The 16,262-nt window shown below is 36.4% G+C and overlaps 1 protein-coding gene across 1 annotated transcript in view; it reads right to left on the reverse strand.

The window, feature by feature from the left end:
- The window catches only part of LOC104981711 (alpha-amylase 2B-like), a 24,397-nt gene extending 8,434 nt beyond the window's left edge, over positions 1–15,963 (reverse strand). Inside the window, exons 1-6 of the mRNA XM_010830955.1 lie at positions 15,666–15,963; positions 4,276–4,489; positions 3,795–3,941; positions 2,544–2,741; positions 1,919–2,149; positions 971–1,104 (exon numbers count right to left, since the gene is read on the reverse strand). Coding sequence (XP_010829257.1) covers positions 971–1,104; positions 1,919–2,149; positions 2,544–2,741; positions 3,795–3,941; positions 4,276–4,443 — 878 coding nt within the window. The 5' untranslated portion in view covers positions 4,444–4,489; positions 15,666–15,963. The remainder of the gene's footprint in view (positions 1–970; positions 1,105–1,918; positions 2,150–2,543; positions 2,742–3,794; positions 3,942–4,275; positions 4,490–15,665) is intronic.
- Between the last annotated feature and the right edge of the window lie 299 nt (positions 15,964–16,262).

The raw sequence follows: 16,262 nt of genomic DNA on the forward strand, positions 1-16,262 counted from the left end.
GGATGACCCAGAGGGATGGTATGGAGAGGGAGGTGGGAGGGGGGTTCAGGATGGGGAACACGTGTACACCCATGGTGGATGCATGTTGATGTATGGCAAAACCAATAGAATATGGTAAAGTAAAAAAAAAAAATAATAATAATAATAAAATAAAATTTAATTAAAAAATAAATAAATAAAAACAAAATTGCAACAAAGAATGAAAAGTAGATACTGTATAATAGATAAAATTATGAAGTTGCCTGGCAGAAGATAGTGGAACTAAATGGTGAATATGTTGTTCAATAAAATTCTTGGTAAAAATGAAAAATGTGTCTTTTTTGATACTTAAAAACTGAAAGAACCTTAATTTTATCTAGGAATATATTCCATGCATGTATATATGTAGGAATTACTTAAATTACATTCATGTTACAGATATAAGATTTTTGTTATAAAAGATATTTTAAAATTTTCAGTATATTATAATTTAGATGGGTTTTAGAAGGACCAACATCCACTATCATACTATACAGAATGAGAAACTGGGTTTAAATAAGCCTTCAATATTATATTGTTATAATGTTAATATTTGAAATCAATTAGTTGATTAATATATGTAATTCTATAGCATGGCTTCATTGTAGGAAGCCATTCATAAATTATAGAATCATTTTAACAATAACCTGGGCTTGAAAATTATATGCAAACATTAGTCAAATCTAGTAGAGTCATGTTGAAATCTCTAGATCAAAATCACAGATTAAAATCTCTAGATTATGCTTTGGATCTCAAAAAGCACTTCTTTGTGATTGACATTCTAAATAATGATGATGATCCCTTAGCAGTTAGGGAAGTATAACACTTGTTATTAATAAATGAATCCTTGAAAGTTGTCTAAATAAAATGTATTAAGAAGAAAACTCATGCTGGGGTAATATCACAAATAAATCTGTGAAATAATTCAAAGGATAAATCATATTTCATTTACTTTAAGTAAGCCATCTTCTCTCCACTCCACTTGCGTAGAACTGTGCCTAGTTTCGCACCATACCTAAATTCTGTCACACGGCCATTTCCAAAGTAATCACTGCTTGTAATTGTCTCACCACCCAGATCAATTACCTCATAGAAATGAAGAAAAAAATATCATTTAAGAAAGAATTTTAACTAATAAGTTAAAATTATATAGAAAATAGCTTTATCTATTTTTATGAAATGCCCCAAATAGTTTTCCTTATATCAAAATTCTTATTTTTCTTTGCTAAAATATATACTACAATATTAAAAGGAGCATGACAAAGTAACCTGTTGTCCTGTAAGAATGCTGTCCAAATTAGTCTTAATCATAAATGATAAAAGTAGCTCATATTTATATAGCACTTAATGCCTGGCTGACAATATTTCTCAGTGTTTGATAAATATTACCTCTTTAATTCTCCAAATAATATAAAGATATAACCATTATCATTATTCTTTTTGATAAATTTTGAAAAAATTGCTCCTCAGGTTGATCAATTTACTATACATCTAAATAGTGCTCTAGCCAAGATTTAAAGTCAGATAACCTGTCTTAAGACAATTACTATATTATTATCTGTCTTCTATAATGACTTCTGGGGACATTATATGACATAGAGATTTTTGCAACCTATATAAATTATCAGAACTTGCATAAAAAACCTCTTATGATAAACATACAGTCTGAATAAAAGGAGGTTAAGGAACACTCTTCTATATAAATGATTCATCCATTAATCTACAGAAACTGTGTTTTTAATGAAATCTGCCATTTATTTTCTGATAAATTATTGATGAATACTGATGAATTATACTCTGATGAATAATAAATGGTATTATTTTATATGGACACGATCCATAGAGTTGCAAAGAGTCAGATAAGACTGAAGTGACTTAGCATACACATGTATTGACATACCTCCTGGTAAATGAAAGGTCTACTTCCTTCAGGGAACCAGCTTGTGTTTAGATTATGCAGTTTATCCAAAACTGCCTTTATGTCTCCAGGCCACATGTGCTTAGAAGCATCAATTCGGAACCCTGCTACACCAATGTCAATGAGTCGGTTTAGATATTCAGCAACTGTGGAGCGCACGTAATCTTTCGCCAATGCAAGATCAAGAAGACCAACCAGACGACAATCTCTGACCTACAGAAGTAAAACTTTGTGATTGATCCTTGGAACATCACCTCCACCTGAGAATCCATTTAATTATTTTCATTTATTCATTAATATTCATAGATATTTCTATAGTGCCTTCTTTGCACTGGTCTCTTAAGTTACTGACATCCTACTATGGACATACCTTAGAAATATTTTTCATTATAAAAATAGAGAATGTAGAAAATGCAGTGGATGACATTTTTCATTGTGAAAAATTAGATTTCAGAAAATGTTTTAAATATTGATTTGAAATTATTATTTTTAACAGTCAGACTTGGAATCTTGTTTTTCTAAACAATCTAAACTAACATTTAAAATGGAGATCAGTAAACTACATGTGGATAATAAAAAGCATAGATAGCTCATTTTTTCTAAGTACCTGATAAGCAACATCATAGCTTTTAATTTCTCCATTTCCAGTATTACATTTTTCATCATTAAAATCCCATCCAGAGTATGGGACTGCTGGGAAATCCCTAGTTCCAGGGTTGAAGTAACTTCCACAAGTACTGCTCGTTCCCGCACTCACACCACTTCCAGTCATATGATTAATTACAGCATCCACATAAATGCGAACCTGAAAGAAAAATTTCTATTTCAGTTTGGCTTACAGAGGTAGAAATTTATATTATTATTTAGAGTTTATAGCACATTGATGACACTCCAAAATATTTGTTATTTTATAACTTACCATCTTAGAAAAGCAACAGTCAAGTGTAAAAGAAAGCATTGCGAACTGAAGCCCTACATGCATTCCAGCCACTTGGTCAAATGGCTCAAGCAGTAAAGAACCTGCCTGCAATGCAGGAGATGCAGGAGACATGAGATCGATCCCTGGGTCAGAGAAGATCCCCTGGAGAAGGAAATGGTAACCCACTCCAGTATTCTTGCCTGGAAAATTCCATGGACCAAGGAGACTGGCGGGCTATAGTCCATAGGCTTGCAACGGGTCAGACATGACCGCGAAAGCGCTGAGTATGATAAATTAAATGAACCCCAAACTATGAAAAAAATGCAAAGACACTATTATTGGCAGGAGATCAGAATCAGTTGAGGAAGGAGAGATTATTGATTTTTGAAATTACATGGGTCATCCTAAAAAACAGAAGCCAGCCTCTAGTATCTATTTAGGATCAGAAGAAATAAAATTAGGTATTGTCTCTCATTATCCTCCTTATCAAAGAGAAAATAATTACATATCATCATAAAACCTGTGGGAAGGAAGACCTGGGATTATGGGTGGAGAAACAAGTCACATGAACCTATCAGTAAATATTATAAGTAGAATTTCCTATTCAAAACTGGAAAAGTATTTCCGAGGAATGTATACAGAAAAAGGGGTTAAAACTTGCTATTTTGCTTTAAGCTTGTGGCCTTAAACTTTTCCTTCATCTTCTTTAGTGGACAAATGGCATATATACAAATAATTTAAAAAGCTGAATATTAGGTAACAACTAAATTTTATATTTTTAAAATATAAAATTAAAAAAATATAAAATTTATTTGTAGCTAAAGTATGAAGTAAAATTTCAAAATATATGAAAATTATTCTGCTTAAAAGGAACAAGAGGCAAGAGAGATAAATTATTTTTCTACATAATATGTTTAAAGAAAACTTTAATTCACTTACACCAACATTGTTACATCTAGTCACCATGTCTTTGAATTCACTTTCATTTCCTGATCTTGTACATAACTTGTAGCTAACTGGTTGGTATCTTTCCCACCAAGGTCTTGAAGGGTCAGTAATCACAGCATTTTCACTGGGTGGGGAGATCTACAAATAAAACAAGCTTAATAAGCATCAAATTATGGCTTACTTTATATCACTGAATATTTTAGAAACTAAGCAATAGTCTAAAATTACTTCTGAATCTTTGTATTTGCAGCTACATTTCTTTGCAACTATTGAATATCCTGGTGAAAAAAATTATCTTAGAAATAAAACAAAGTCACCAACAATTTCAATTTTTTTTTCCCTCAGAAAACTGTTTTACTTAGAGTACTTTAATTGTGAGGTAAAATGTTGTCCCAGCTTTCAGACACAGAGGATACTACAACTTACTCTCAGCACAGCAAAGTCTGCAACTTATACAATGAACAATACTCACCTGAACCCCTCCAAATCCTTTGGGGGCTAAGTATCGCTCACATTCAAGAGCAATATCGACCCAGCGCCACTCAAACAGATGGACAATAGATGTCCGTCCAGTTTTGGTGTGTGGGGCATACTGAGCCCAGCAGAACACAATGACTGAAAGCAACAGAAAGAACTTCATTTTGCATTGAAGTTGTCAGTGTTCTTTCCAGCAACTATCTGTATTCCTGTAAGAAGAATATTTTACAAAGTAAATGTTAACATGAATAAACACTTGGACCACAGACTCTTTATTCATAATCTGAACAGAACTATTAATAATAACATTAAACGGATGAAGAACATCCATAAAATCTCATAGGAATACCACCTAAATCAGCGGTCACCAACATTTTTGGTACCAGGGTCTTGTTTCATGGAAGACAATTTTTCCATGGCTACCAGGGGTGGGGGATGGTACAGGTGGTAATTCAAGTGTTGGGAGCAATGGGGAGTGGCAGATGAAGCCTTGTTGGCTCATAAGCTGTACACACCTCTTGCTATGAGACCCAGTTCCTAATAGGTCATGGACTGGTACTGGTACTGGTCCATGGCTGGGAGTTTGGAGAGTCGTGATCTAAATGACCTTTTATAACAATGTTTTCCTTATTGAGAGAATATTAAAATATATATAAAGTTCATAATCATGCATTACTTAGCTAGGATCAGACCTTATTTCTGAAGTCCTCTATTAATAGAAGGAAGAAACAATTGGAGACAACTGAATTCACAGTCAAAATATTTCAAATATTCGTAACATTTCAGTTTCAAAAAATAAAACAAAACAAAAACAGACTATTCAATTCCATTCTGGTTTTACCCTCAACCAAAATTTGTAATCATTTAACTTTCTGCACCAAGATTTAAGAAACCACTTGGAAGATGAATGACCGTGAATTGAGGAAACAGAGTTTCCTTCCTCCCCTCTTCATCAAATCCTGTGCTTAATGCATTGGCTGTAGCAGTAGAGTGTGGCTTTTTTCCCCCTCTTATTTCTTATAACCGAGTATCTCTTATATATGATAAAACACTGTTAATAAATTCACATTCATTTTTCTTCTTAATATACATGAAATTCTACTAGACAGAATATAGTACTGGTGGAAAAAAGTTAATCTAGTCATTCAACAAGCATTAACTAAGTGTCTGTTTTTTTGCTAAGAACATGGATAATATTCAGGATACAATGATGAACAAGACAGACAAGATACTGTTCTCGAGCAACTTACATTATAGTGGAAAAGAAAGAAAATACATGAGTAGATAATAGTAAAACAATGTAAGATGACAATAAGAACTAGTATTAAATAACAGTGTAATAAAATAGAAAATGACTTCACCATCAGTGTATTTTAGACTGAATAGTCAGGGAAGGTACCTTTGACAAAGTGATTTTCAGGTAGAATTTGAAAGATTAGAAGAAGGCAGTTATTTTAAGATCAGAAAAAGAGTAATCTAGTTAGAAGAAAGTGCAATAGTAAAAGCCCAAAGTAGGAAAAAGCTAAGAATACTCAAATGACACTAAAAAGATAAAATAAAATAAATAAAAGTCAGTGCAACTAAAGCAGGTGGCAAAGCGGAGAGGAAAACAAGATGAGGTCAAGAGAAATAGGCCAGATCATGTAGGGCCCTATGGAATATAATGAAAGAGAAGGCCACTGAGGGTCAAATAAAGGGACCTAAAAGATTCTGATTAGCTTTTAAAAATAATTAGTGCTCTGCTGTGAAGAAAGTAGCTTATAGGAAGACAAGAATAGAGGCAAACAGATCAGTAGGCTTTTTCAGTGGTCTAGGAAAGAAGTAAATGGTTTGGACTGGGGCAGTGACAGAACACATTTCACAGGTAAAAAGGCAATAGGTTTACAGATAGATTAGAGCTCAAGAATAAGGGAAAGAGAAAAACTAAAGAAGTGGGTATTTGGTGACACCATTTACTAAGATGAGGAAAAATGAAGTACTAGCTTCGTGGAGGAAATACCAAGAGCACTCTATGAATCCTAATGCTCTGCTTCAGTCCTTTCTCCAACCCACTTTGTGAATAATCTCTATATTCAAATTTTTAAAAAAATTATAATTTAGTTCAAGCTGCTGTAACAAGAATACCATAGACTGGATGGCTTATAATTAAATGTTTATTTCTCACATTCGTGGAGTCTGGGGAACCCAAGATCAAAATATCAGAAATCCAGTGTCTGGTGAAAGCTCCCTTCCATGATCACAGATGGACATTTTCTTCTTGTATCCTCACATGGTATAGACCATTGAGAATTTTACACTTTTTTGCTTCTTACAAGGACACTAATTCTATCAGGGGAGCTTCACTCTCATGACTTTACCTTAACATAATTACTTCCCAAAGGTGTCATTGCCTAATATCATCCCACTGAGAGGTAGCGTATCAACATCTGAATTTTGTGGTGGAGTGAAACACAAACACGGTCCCTAACACCCATCCATTGCAAAACTAAAATTCTTTTATATTTTACAAGCAACTTTATTCCTTCATGACTTTCAAGTATTTTCAAGTTCCCTTCTATCACCCTTGAATACCTAGTAACTATTCTTCCTTTCAGATGCATAAAGCATCTTTATGAAGTTTATCTTGATAGTAAGGTAGGACTATTCTCTATGATAGTTTTTGAACTTATATGATATTAATAAGTGATATTTGATTAATTCTGTAAAAAGTAAATATTTATATGGCCATGATTCTGGAACAAATTTTCTTAAGGGTAGACTTCATAGTTAATGGTCCTTGCAAAACAAATAGCATAATCAATAAATGTTTGCAACATACAGACTCTAAAATTCAGGTATTGTGTAAGACACTGGTGTAGCTTGGGTCATGTCCACATTGATTTTTTTTAAAACAAATGAACATTATGTCAGAAATTGTATAATATAGTCTACTCTAATCATTGCAGAAACTTTGCACACATAAAGGAACTAAGGCTTAGAGAGACTGAACAAATTGTTCAGGCTCACATAATAAGTTACAAAGTTGAAATTTGATAATCGCCCTAGCACAGGTCAACATTCTATGTACTACAACAAAGTTTCTCATAGAATTTTTGAGTTGTAATGTCCAATATGGTAGCCACAAGGAACACTTCACTATTAAACCCTTGAAATACGATCCCCCTCAGTCAGTCTATCCCATCAGGAAGCTTTCATAAGCCTCTAACCTTCTCCAACAGAGGGCACACAGACTGAAAATCAAAATCACAGAAAACTAACCAATCTAGTAGCAAGGACCACAGCCTTGTCTAACTCAATGAAACTATGAGCCATGCTGTGTAGGGCCACCCAAGACAGACAGGTCATGGTGGAGAGTTCTGACAAATGTGGTCCACTGGAGAAGGGAATGGCAAGCCACTTCAATATTCTTGCCTTGAGAACCCTGTGAACAGTATGAAAGCGCAAAAAGATAGGACACTGAAAGACGAACTCCCCAGGTAGGTAGGTACTCAATATGCCACTGGAGATCAGCGGAGATATAACTCCAAAAAGAATGAAGAGACAGAGCCAAAGCAAAAACAACACGCAGTTGTGGGTGTGACTGGTGATGGAAGTAAAGTCCAATGCTATAAACAGCAATACTGCCTAGGAACCTGGAATGTTAGGTCCATGAATCAAGGCAAATTGGAAGTGATCAATCAGGAGATGGTAAGAATGAACATCAACATTTTAGGAATCAGCAAACTAAAATGGACTGGAATGGGTGAATTTAACTCAGATAACCATTATGTCTACTACTGTGGGCAAGAATCCCTTAGAAGAAATGGAGCAGCCCTCATAGCCAACAAAAGAGTCCAAAATGCAGTACTTGATGCGGTCTCAAAAACGACAGAATGATCTCTGTTCTTTTCCAAGGCACACCATTCAATATCACAGTAATCCAAGTCTATGCCCTGACCAGTAATGATGAAAAGCTGAATTTGAAAGGTTCTATGAAGACTTACAAGACCTTCTAAAATTAACACCCCAAAAAAGATGTCCTTTTCATTATAGGGGACTGGAATGCAAAAATAGCAAGTCAAGAAACACCCAGAGTAACAGGAAAATTTGGCCTTGGAGTAAAGAATGAAGCTGGGCAAAGGCTAATAGAGTTTTGCCAAGAGAACACACTGGTCATAGCAAACACCCTCTTCCAACAACACAAGAGAAGACTCTACACATGGACATCACCAAATGGTCAACATGGAAATCAGATTGATTATACTCTTTGCAGCCAAAGATGGAGAAGCTCTACACAGTCAGCAAAAACAAGACCAGGAGCTGACTGTGGCTCAGATCATGAATTCCTTCTTGCCAAATTCAGACTTAAATTGAAGAAAGTAGGGAAACAGTGGAAGTCAGAAATAGATTTAAGGGACTAGATCTGATAGACAGAGTGCCTGATGAACTGTGGACAAAGGTTCATGACATTGTACGGCAGACAGGGAGCAAGACCATCCCCAAGAAAAGGAAATGCAAAAAAGCAAAGTGGCTGTCTGAGGAGGCCTTACAAACAGCTGTGAAAAGAGAAGTGAAAAGCAAAGAAGAGGAAAGATATATCCATTTGAATGCAGGGTTCCAAAGAATAGCAAGGAGAGATAAGAAGCCTTCTTCAGCAATCATTGTAAAGGAATAGAGGAAAACAATAGAAAGGCAAAGACCAGAGATCTTTTCAAGAATATTAGAGATACCAAGGGAACATTTAGAGAAGGCAATGGCAACCCACTCCAGTACTTTTGCCTGGAAAGTCCCATGGACAGAGGAGCCTGGTAGGCTGCAGTCCATGGGGTCGCTAGGAGTCGGACATGACTGAGCGACTTCATTGTCTCTTTTCACTTTCATGCATTGGAGAAGGAAATGGAAACCCACTCCAGTGTTCTTGCCTGGAGAATCCCAGGGACAGGGGAGCCTGGTAGGCTGCCATCTATGGGGTCGCATAGAGTTGGACACGACTGAAGCGACTTAGCAGCAGCAGCAAGGGAACATTTCATGCAAAGATGGGCTTGATAAAGGACAGAAATGGCATGGACCTAACAGAAGCAGAAGATACTAAAAGGTGGCAAGAATACAAGAACTGTATAAAATAGGTCTTCATGACTCAGATAATCACGATGGTGTGATCACTGACCTAGAGCCAGACATCCTGGAATGTGAAGTCAAGTGGGCCTTAGGAAGCATCAGTGCAAACAAAGCTACTGGAGGTGACAGAATTCCAGTTGAGCTATTTCAAATCCTGAAAGATAATGCTGTTAAAGTGCTGCACTCAATATGCCAGCAAATTTGGAAAACCCAGCAGTAGCCACAGGACTGGAAAAGTTAGTTTTCATTCCAATCCCTAAGAAAGACAATGCCAAAGAATGCTCAAACTACCACACAATGGCACTCATCTCACACGCTAGCAAAATAATGCTCAAATTTCTCCAAGCCTGGCTTCAGCAATACATGAACCGTGAACTTCCAGATGTTCAAGCTGGTTTTAGAAAAGGCAGAGGAACCAGAGATCAAATTGCCAACATCCACTGGATCAGTGAGAAAGCAAGATAGTTCCAGAAAAACATCCATTTCTGCTTTATTGACTATGGCAAAGCCTTTCACTGTGTGACTCAAAACAAACTGTGGAAAATTCTGAAAGAGATGGGAATACCAGACCACCTGACCTGCCTCTTGAGAAATCTGTATGCAGGTCAGGTTAGAACTGGACATGGAACAACAGACTGGTTCCAAATAGGAAAAGGAGTAGGTCAAGGCTGTATATTGTCACCCTGCTTCTTTAACTTCAATGCAGAGTACATCATGAGAAACGCTGTACTGGAAGAAGCACAATCTGGAATCAAGATTGCTCAGAGAAGTATCGATAACCTCAGGTATGCAGATGACACCACCCTTATGGCAGAAAGTGAAGAACAACTAAAGAGCCTCTTGATGAAGGTGAAAGAGGAGAGTGAAAAAGTTGGTTTAAAGCTCAACATTCAGAAAACAATGAATATGGCACTTGGTCCCATCCCTTCATGGCAAATAGATGGGGAAACAGTGGAAACAGTGGCTGACGTTATTTTTTGGGGCTCCAAAAACACTGCAGATGGTGACTGAGGCAATGAAATTAAAGGACACTTACTCCTTGGAAGCAAAATTATGATCAACTTAGACAGCATATTAAAAAGCAGAGACATTACTTTGCCAACAAATCTCCATTAGTCAAAGCTATGGTTTTTCCAGTAGTCATGTATGGATGTGAGAGTTGGACTACAAAGAAAGTTGAGCACCGAAGAATTGATGCTTTTGAACTATGGTGTTGGAGAAGACTCTTGAGAGTCCCTTGGACTGCAAGGAGATCCAACCAGTCCATCCTAAGGTAATCAGCCCTGAATGTTCATTGGAAGGACTGATGCCGAAGCTGAAACTCCAACACTTTGGCCACCTGATGCAAGGAACTGACTCATTTGATAAGACCCTGATGCTGGGAAAGATTGAAGGCAAGAGGAGAAGGGGACAACAGAGGATGAGGGGGTTGGACGGCATCAGCAACTCAATGGACATGAGTTTGAGTAAACTCCAGGAGTTGGTGATGGATAGGGAGGCCTGGTGTGCTGCAGTCCATGGGGTTGCAAAGAATCGGACATGACTGAGTGACTGAACTGAAACAGAAACATGTTATATGTGGAAAATATACTTCAGATTTTGAAGAGTTAGTATGAAAAAGAATGTAAAAAATTTATTTGTATGATGAGATACTTTGTGATACACTGGGCTGTGCTGTGCTTAGTCACTCAGTTGCGCCTGACTCTTTGCGACCTCATGGACTATAGCCCGCCAGGCTCCTCTGTCCATGGGGATTCTCCAGGCAAGAATATTGGAGTGGGTTGCCATGCCTTCCTCCAGAGGATCTTCCTAACCCGGGGATCGTACCAGGTTTCCCCTATTACAGGAGGATTCTTTACCATCTGAGCAACCAGGGAAGCCCAATTAGGCTAGATAAAATTTTATTATTAACATTAAATCCCTTAGTTTCTTTTTATCTCTTTTAATATGGCTACTAAAACTTTTATATTACATATGTGGTTTTCATTATATTTCTATTGGACAGCACTGTTGTAGCACCTTTATCATATTAAGCCTGAGAAAGGACAAGTCCATGCACAAATACAAATAACAATAATAAAGTGAAAGACATAATCATTATTTTAAGAGACATGTGAGTAAGTGTTCTGGGATTCCATTTATAGGAAAATCCCTTGTGACTGACAGGAATAGAGGAATGTAAAATTGCCTTGCCTTATCATACTGTTCATGGGGTTCTTAACACAAGAGCTGAAGTGGTTTGCCCAAAGAATTGATGCTTTTGAACTGTGTTGTTGTAGAAGGCTCTTGAAGTCCCTTGGGTTGCAAGGAGATCAAACCACTCAATCCTGAAAGAAGTCAGTTGTGAATATTCATTGGAAGGACTGATACTGAAGCTGAAACTCTAATACTTGGCCACTTGATGCAAAAAACTGACTTATTGGAAAAGACCCTGATGCTAGGCAAGATTGAAGGCGGTAGGAGAAGGGGATGACAGAGGATGAGATGGTTGGATGACAAAACCGACTTAATGGACATGAGTTTGAGCAAGCTCCAGGAGCTGGTGGAAGGGGAGGCCTGGTGTGCTGCAGTCCATGGGGTCACAAAGAATCAGACACAACTGAGTGACTGAACTGAACTGACTGAAAACTGCCCTGAAGAATCAGTTTTATTTTAATGAAAAAAAAATAAAGTGAAATGGTTTTTAAATAAGAAAAAAATGTGTATCAATTGTAGGAATTGGGCAAGGAGAATAGCAAGTCCCTTGGACTGCAAGGAGATCCAACCAGTCCATTCTAAAGGAGATCAGCCCTGGGTGTTCTTTGGAAGGAATGATGCTAAAGCTGAAACTCCAGTACTTTGGCCACCTCATGCAAAGAGGTGACTCATTGGAAAAGACTCTGATGCTGGGAGGGATTGGGGGCAGGAGGAAAAGGGGATGACAGAGGATGAGATGGATGGATAGCATCACTGACTCGATGGACGTGAGTTTGAGTGAACTGTGGGAGATGGTGATGGACAGGGAGGCCTGGGGTGCTGAGATTCATGGGGTTGCAAAGAGTCAGACATGACTGAGTGACTGAACTGAACTGAATATAGTTTTATAGAACACTGAATTAGAAGTGTTGGAGCAATAGGACTTAGTAAAATTATATTGAGAGTCTTGCAAAGTCAGGGAGAAGTAAGCAGACTTTCCTGAAAATTATGAGAAGCTACAGAAGGTTTTGCTTGTTTTTAAAATGGAATGTAACAAGATTAGAGTTTCTGGAGTATAGCAGATGGATTGGATTGGCAGGCAAAGAGAACTGGCAGGCAAAGATAGAAACTTATGCAGTAGTAAAACAGACAAGTGATGAAAAACCTGAACTAGGATTTCAGTAGTAAAATAAAAATTGGAGACTATGTACCAATAAGTGCCACCCAATGAATGACATTTGCCAGTATCCATATTTTTGTGGAATCTCTTCCTACATAGATTATGGAGTTGGTTTATAACTTGTTTTGTCCAGAGGGATATCAGCAAACAAGATACAGACACAGTCAGAAGTTTGATTGTCATCTGTACATCTCTTGAAAATCTGAGAACCATTGTGGTGCGATAACTGGGATAGAAGACCATGTGGAGAGATTTAAGTGGCCTGAGCCTTTCCAATCATGTGAGCTGACCTACCAGCTAACTGTAGTTGAACAATTGTTCCATAGCTAAATCAATAGAACAACTACTTAGTCGACAAAGAGATATCTGAGACATAGTAAGTTATTATTGTTATTCAGCAATAATGAAATGATATAAAGAGGAGAGAGACAATAGATTTGTGTGTGTTAGTTGCTCAGTCGTGTTGACTCTTTGACACCATGGACTATAGCCTGCTAGGCTCTTCTGATCATAGAATTTTCCAGGCAAAATACTGGAGTGGGTTGGCATTTCCTTCTCTGGGGGATCTTCTAACCCAGGGATCAAACCTGGGTCTCCCACATTGCAGGGAGATTCTTTACTGTCGGGGCCACCAGGGAAGCCCAACAATACATTTGGTGGAGACAATTCTACAAAAATGGTAGCTAATCAAATGTAGGGGAATAGAGAAAAGGAAGAATCAAAGAGAACTCTATGATAAAGGTTAGTGACTCTATGATTTAAAAGTTAGTGAGTAGAACAATGACAATACTATTATTATTCATAGTGTAATCTAGAGGCAGACTTGGTTTAGGGACCCTGAAGAGTGATTATGGGATATATTGAGTTTACTGTATTAAAAAACACTAGATATGGAGAAAGAAGAGAGATTTGGCAGTTTTCAACAAAGAAATGATAGTTTCAGAAATGACGCACAAAACATTTAACAACTGATTTAGCACAGACGCCAACCAATCAAAACAAATGCCATTATAAGCAACTAGCATGTATAGGCCAATGCACTCTGGTGGGATTATCAGACCTGGAGAGCTAGACTCTTGAAAGTTGACAAGATACCAATACGGATGTTGAATCCAGTGTTATAGCTTTGCAGTCTATATGACGGGTCAGCTAGGAGGGAACATATAAAGTTGCCTTCAAAGTAGGGAGAGGAGTTTAATTACCAAATAAATGTTTTCAATAACAAGAAAGGAAGGAAAATTTGCAAAGAGGACAAGAAACTAATTGAATATAGATGAATATTAGAAACAGAATAGCAAAGACTGAGTAGAGAGTGGATGACATAGCACTGATGGTGATAAAGAGTTGAGAGAGAAAAAGAGCATCATTTGAACTTCACACTTGACTCAAGGTTTCAAATATTAAAATGTAATGGTTAAGAATGAGACTTTAGGAGTTACACAAAATATAGTTTAAATCCTGACCTTGATGTTTATCAGCTGTGTGACCTTAAAATTTATCTATAAACTAGAAAAAAGCAATATGTACTGCATAGAGCTGTTATGATGATTAAACTGATCAATACATGTAAAGTTGTTATACCAGTGCATGGATACAGTAAAAGCTCAATGTATCAATATTTCATTGCTGTAATGTTATTATTATATTGTTATTTTTATTTCTGATGCTATTCAACTGCTAGAAACTCATGCTCTCATCCTACTTTCACTTTTCATCTTAAATATTGTCTTTCCATTCCACTCTTCCCAAATTCTCAAGTATTTCCTACATCTCAGAGTATTTTCATATCCCCCCAGAGGAACAGATGGTGATAAGAAGAAACTAGGAATGTTTTTCACTTGTAATTTTTCCCCATTTTCTTTTCTTTTTCTTTCTTTCCAGCTCTCTCTTTTTAAACCTCTTTAGAGGTTCTGGCAGACTACAAATTAGTTTTGTAAAAACTTCTCATCATTGCCTCATCAGTTATCTCTGAACTGTCCTTTAAACAACAAGCGTTTTTCACAAAGCATATAAAAATATTATTAGAATAAAGGATAACCTGCAGACACAATTTGGGGGATTTTATTAGTATTAGAGCATAGGTGGAGATATGAAAACATATAATAACTTTTACCAAGGATCAGCCATTGTCATATGTTTTCTCATGTAATCTTAATTTTCATCTAAGTTAAAGAGTTATAAACTTCAGAGCAGAGACATTAAAACGGATATTTATATCTTGAAAAGTAAATACTGCAAATTCTTGACATCTTTGGCATTAATAATAAAACAGAAAAATAAGAACTTGAAGTAGTTTTTATATCTACTTCTATTGTTATTATAGTCTACTTGCTATTATAGTCTTTCTAAAGTGGTTCTACTCAGAGAAGCTATTCACAGTAATACTAGTATCAGTGCTCTGTTGCCCACACCTCATATTTTCTGGGTTGTTCTAAAAAGTGGAAATTTATTTTTATTTTAAAACTCTAATAGTTACTATAATTTACCAAATGACATGTCTTAGGAATTCCTAAAAAACATTAAATAGGATCTTTGATAATATTTTAACAAAGCAATATTCTTTAGGGAGCATTTATATTTGAAGTTTCAATAAAACATATCTAATGTTAAGAAGAAAAAAAGTTCTGTTTACTTAGACTTATCTACAAGGTTTATTCTCAGGATAAGTCACATGTAAAGATTAGAGAAATGAAGGTAAAGACAATCAAATTTACATACCACACTTATAAAATGAGAGAAACATTTTGAGCCACGGCCCAGATGCATTTCAACACAGAGTACATTTTGTGCTGCTGGATACTGAAACTTGAGTTGTCAACAAGTTTAAAATAGATTGTGAACTCTGAACGTATCAAAGCATATGACAGAAATCACTCATTTTGAGAAAAAAATGGAAGAACTATATGACACTCAAAACCATTTTAATAACTTACCACATCAACTTCCCTAAGTCAGTGGTCTCCCAAATCCATAGTTCAGTCTTTCCAATTATAAAACAACAAAATCACACTGTTCTGGTTTAGTTTTCTTTTCAGTTAGGAAAAAAAAAATCTGAATTCAGGATTTTATAGATTTCCTATACTCTTCTTTTCAAGAGGTGCTCTTACAATCCTGCTCAAAGTCTCCAAATCTAATTTGTACAAAAAGTATACTCTGAGCTCCACATGACACCAGATTTGGCCACTCTCCCTCCTGCTTCCTGAGCAAACTGTTGACTTCCCTCCCCCAGCTCAGTTTGCTCCCCTGCCTCCTCTTCTAATGACACCACGCCTTTTCAGTTGCTTACTTTCTATTTGTTTTCCTTTCTCATTCTCAATATCCTCTCCCAATCTCAATCAGTCTTTTTTTCCCCTGATCCATTTATATAAATCTATGGTGGGGTACTTTTTGTTAAAATAACCTTAAAGACACAGATTAGAGTATAATTGTGTCAAATTAGTTAAGTGTAAGTAGACTATAAACAAAATCTCTAAACTGGAAATCTAATTTTGAATCCAAGCTTTGCCATTTACTATGTGAAGCTTAGAGAA

The sequence above is a fragment of the Bison bison genome, unplaced genomic scaffold, assembly GCF_000754665.1.
Source record: "Bison bison bison isolate TAMUID 2011002044 unplaced genomic scaffold, Bison_UMD1.0 scf7180017864519, whole genome shotgun sequence".
NCBI lineage: Eukaryota > Metazoa > Chordata > Mammalia > Artiodactyla > Bovidae > Bison > Bison bison.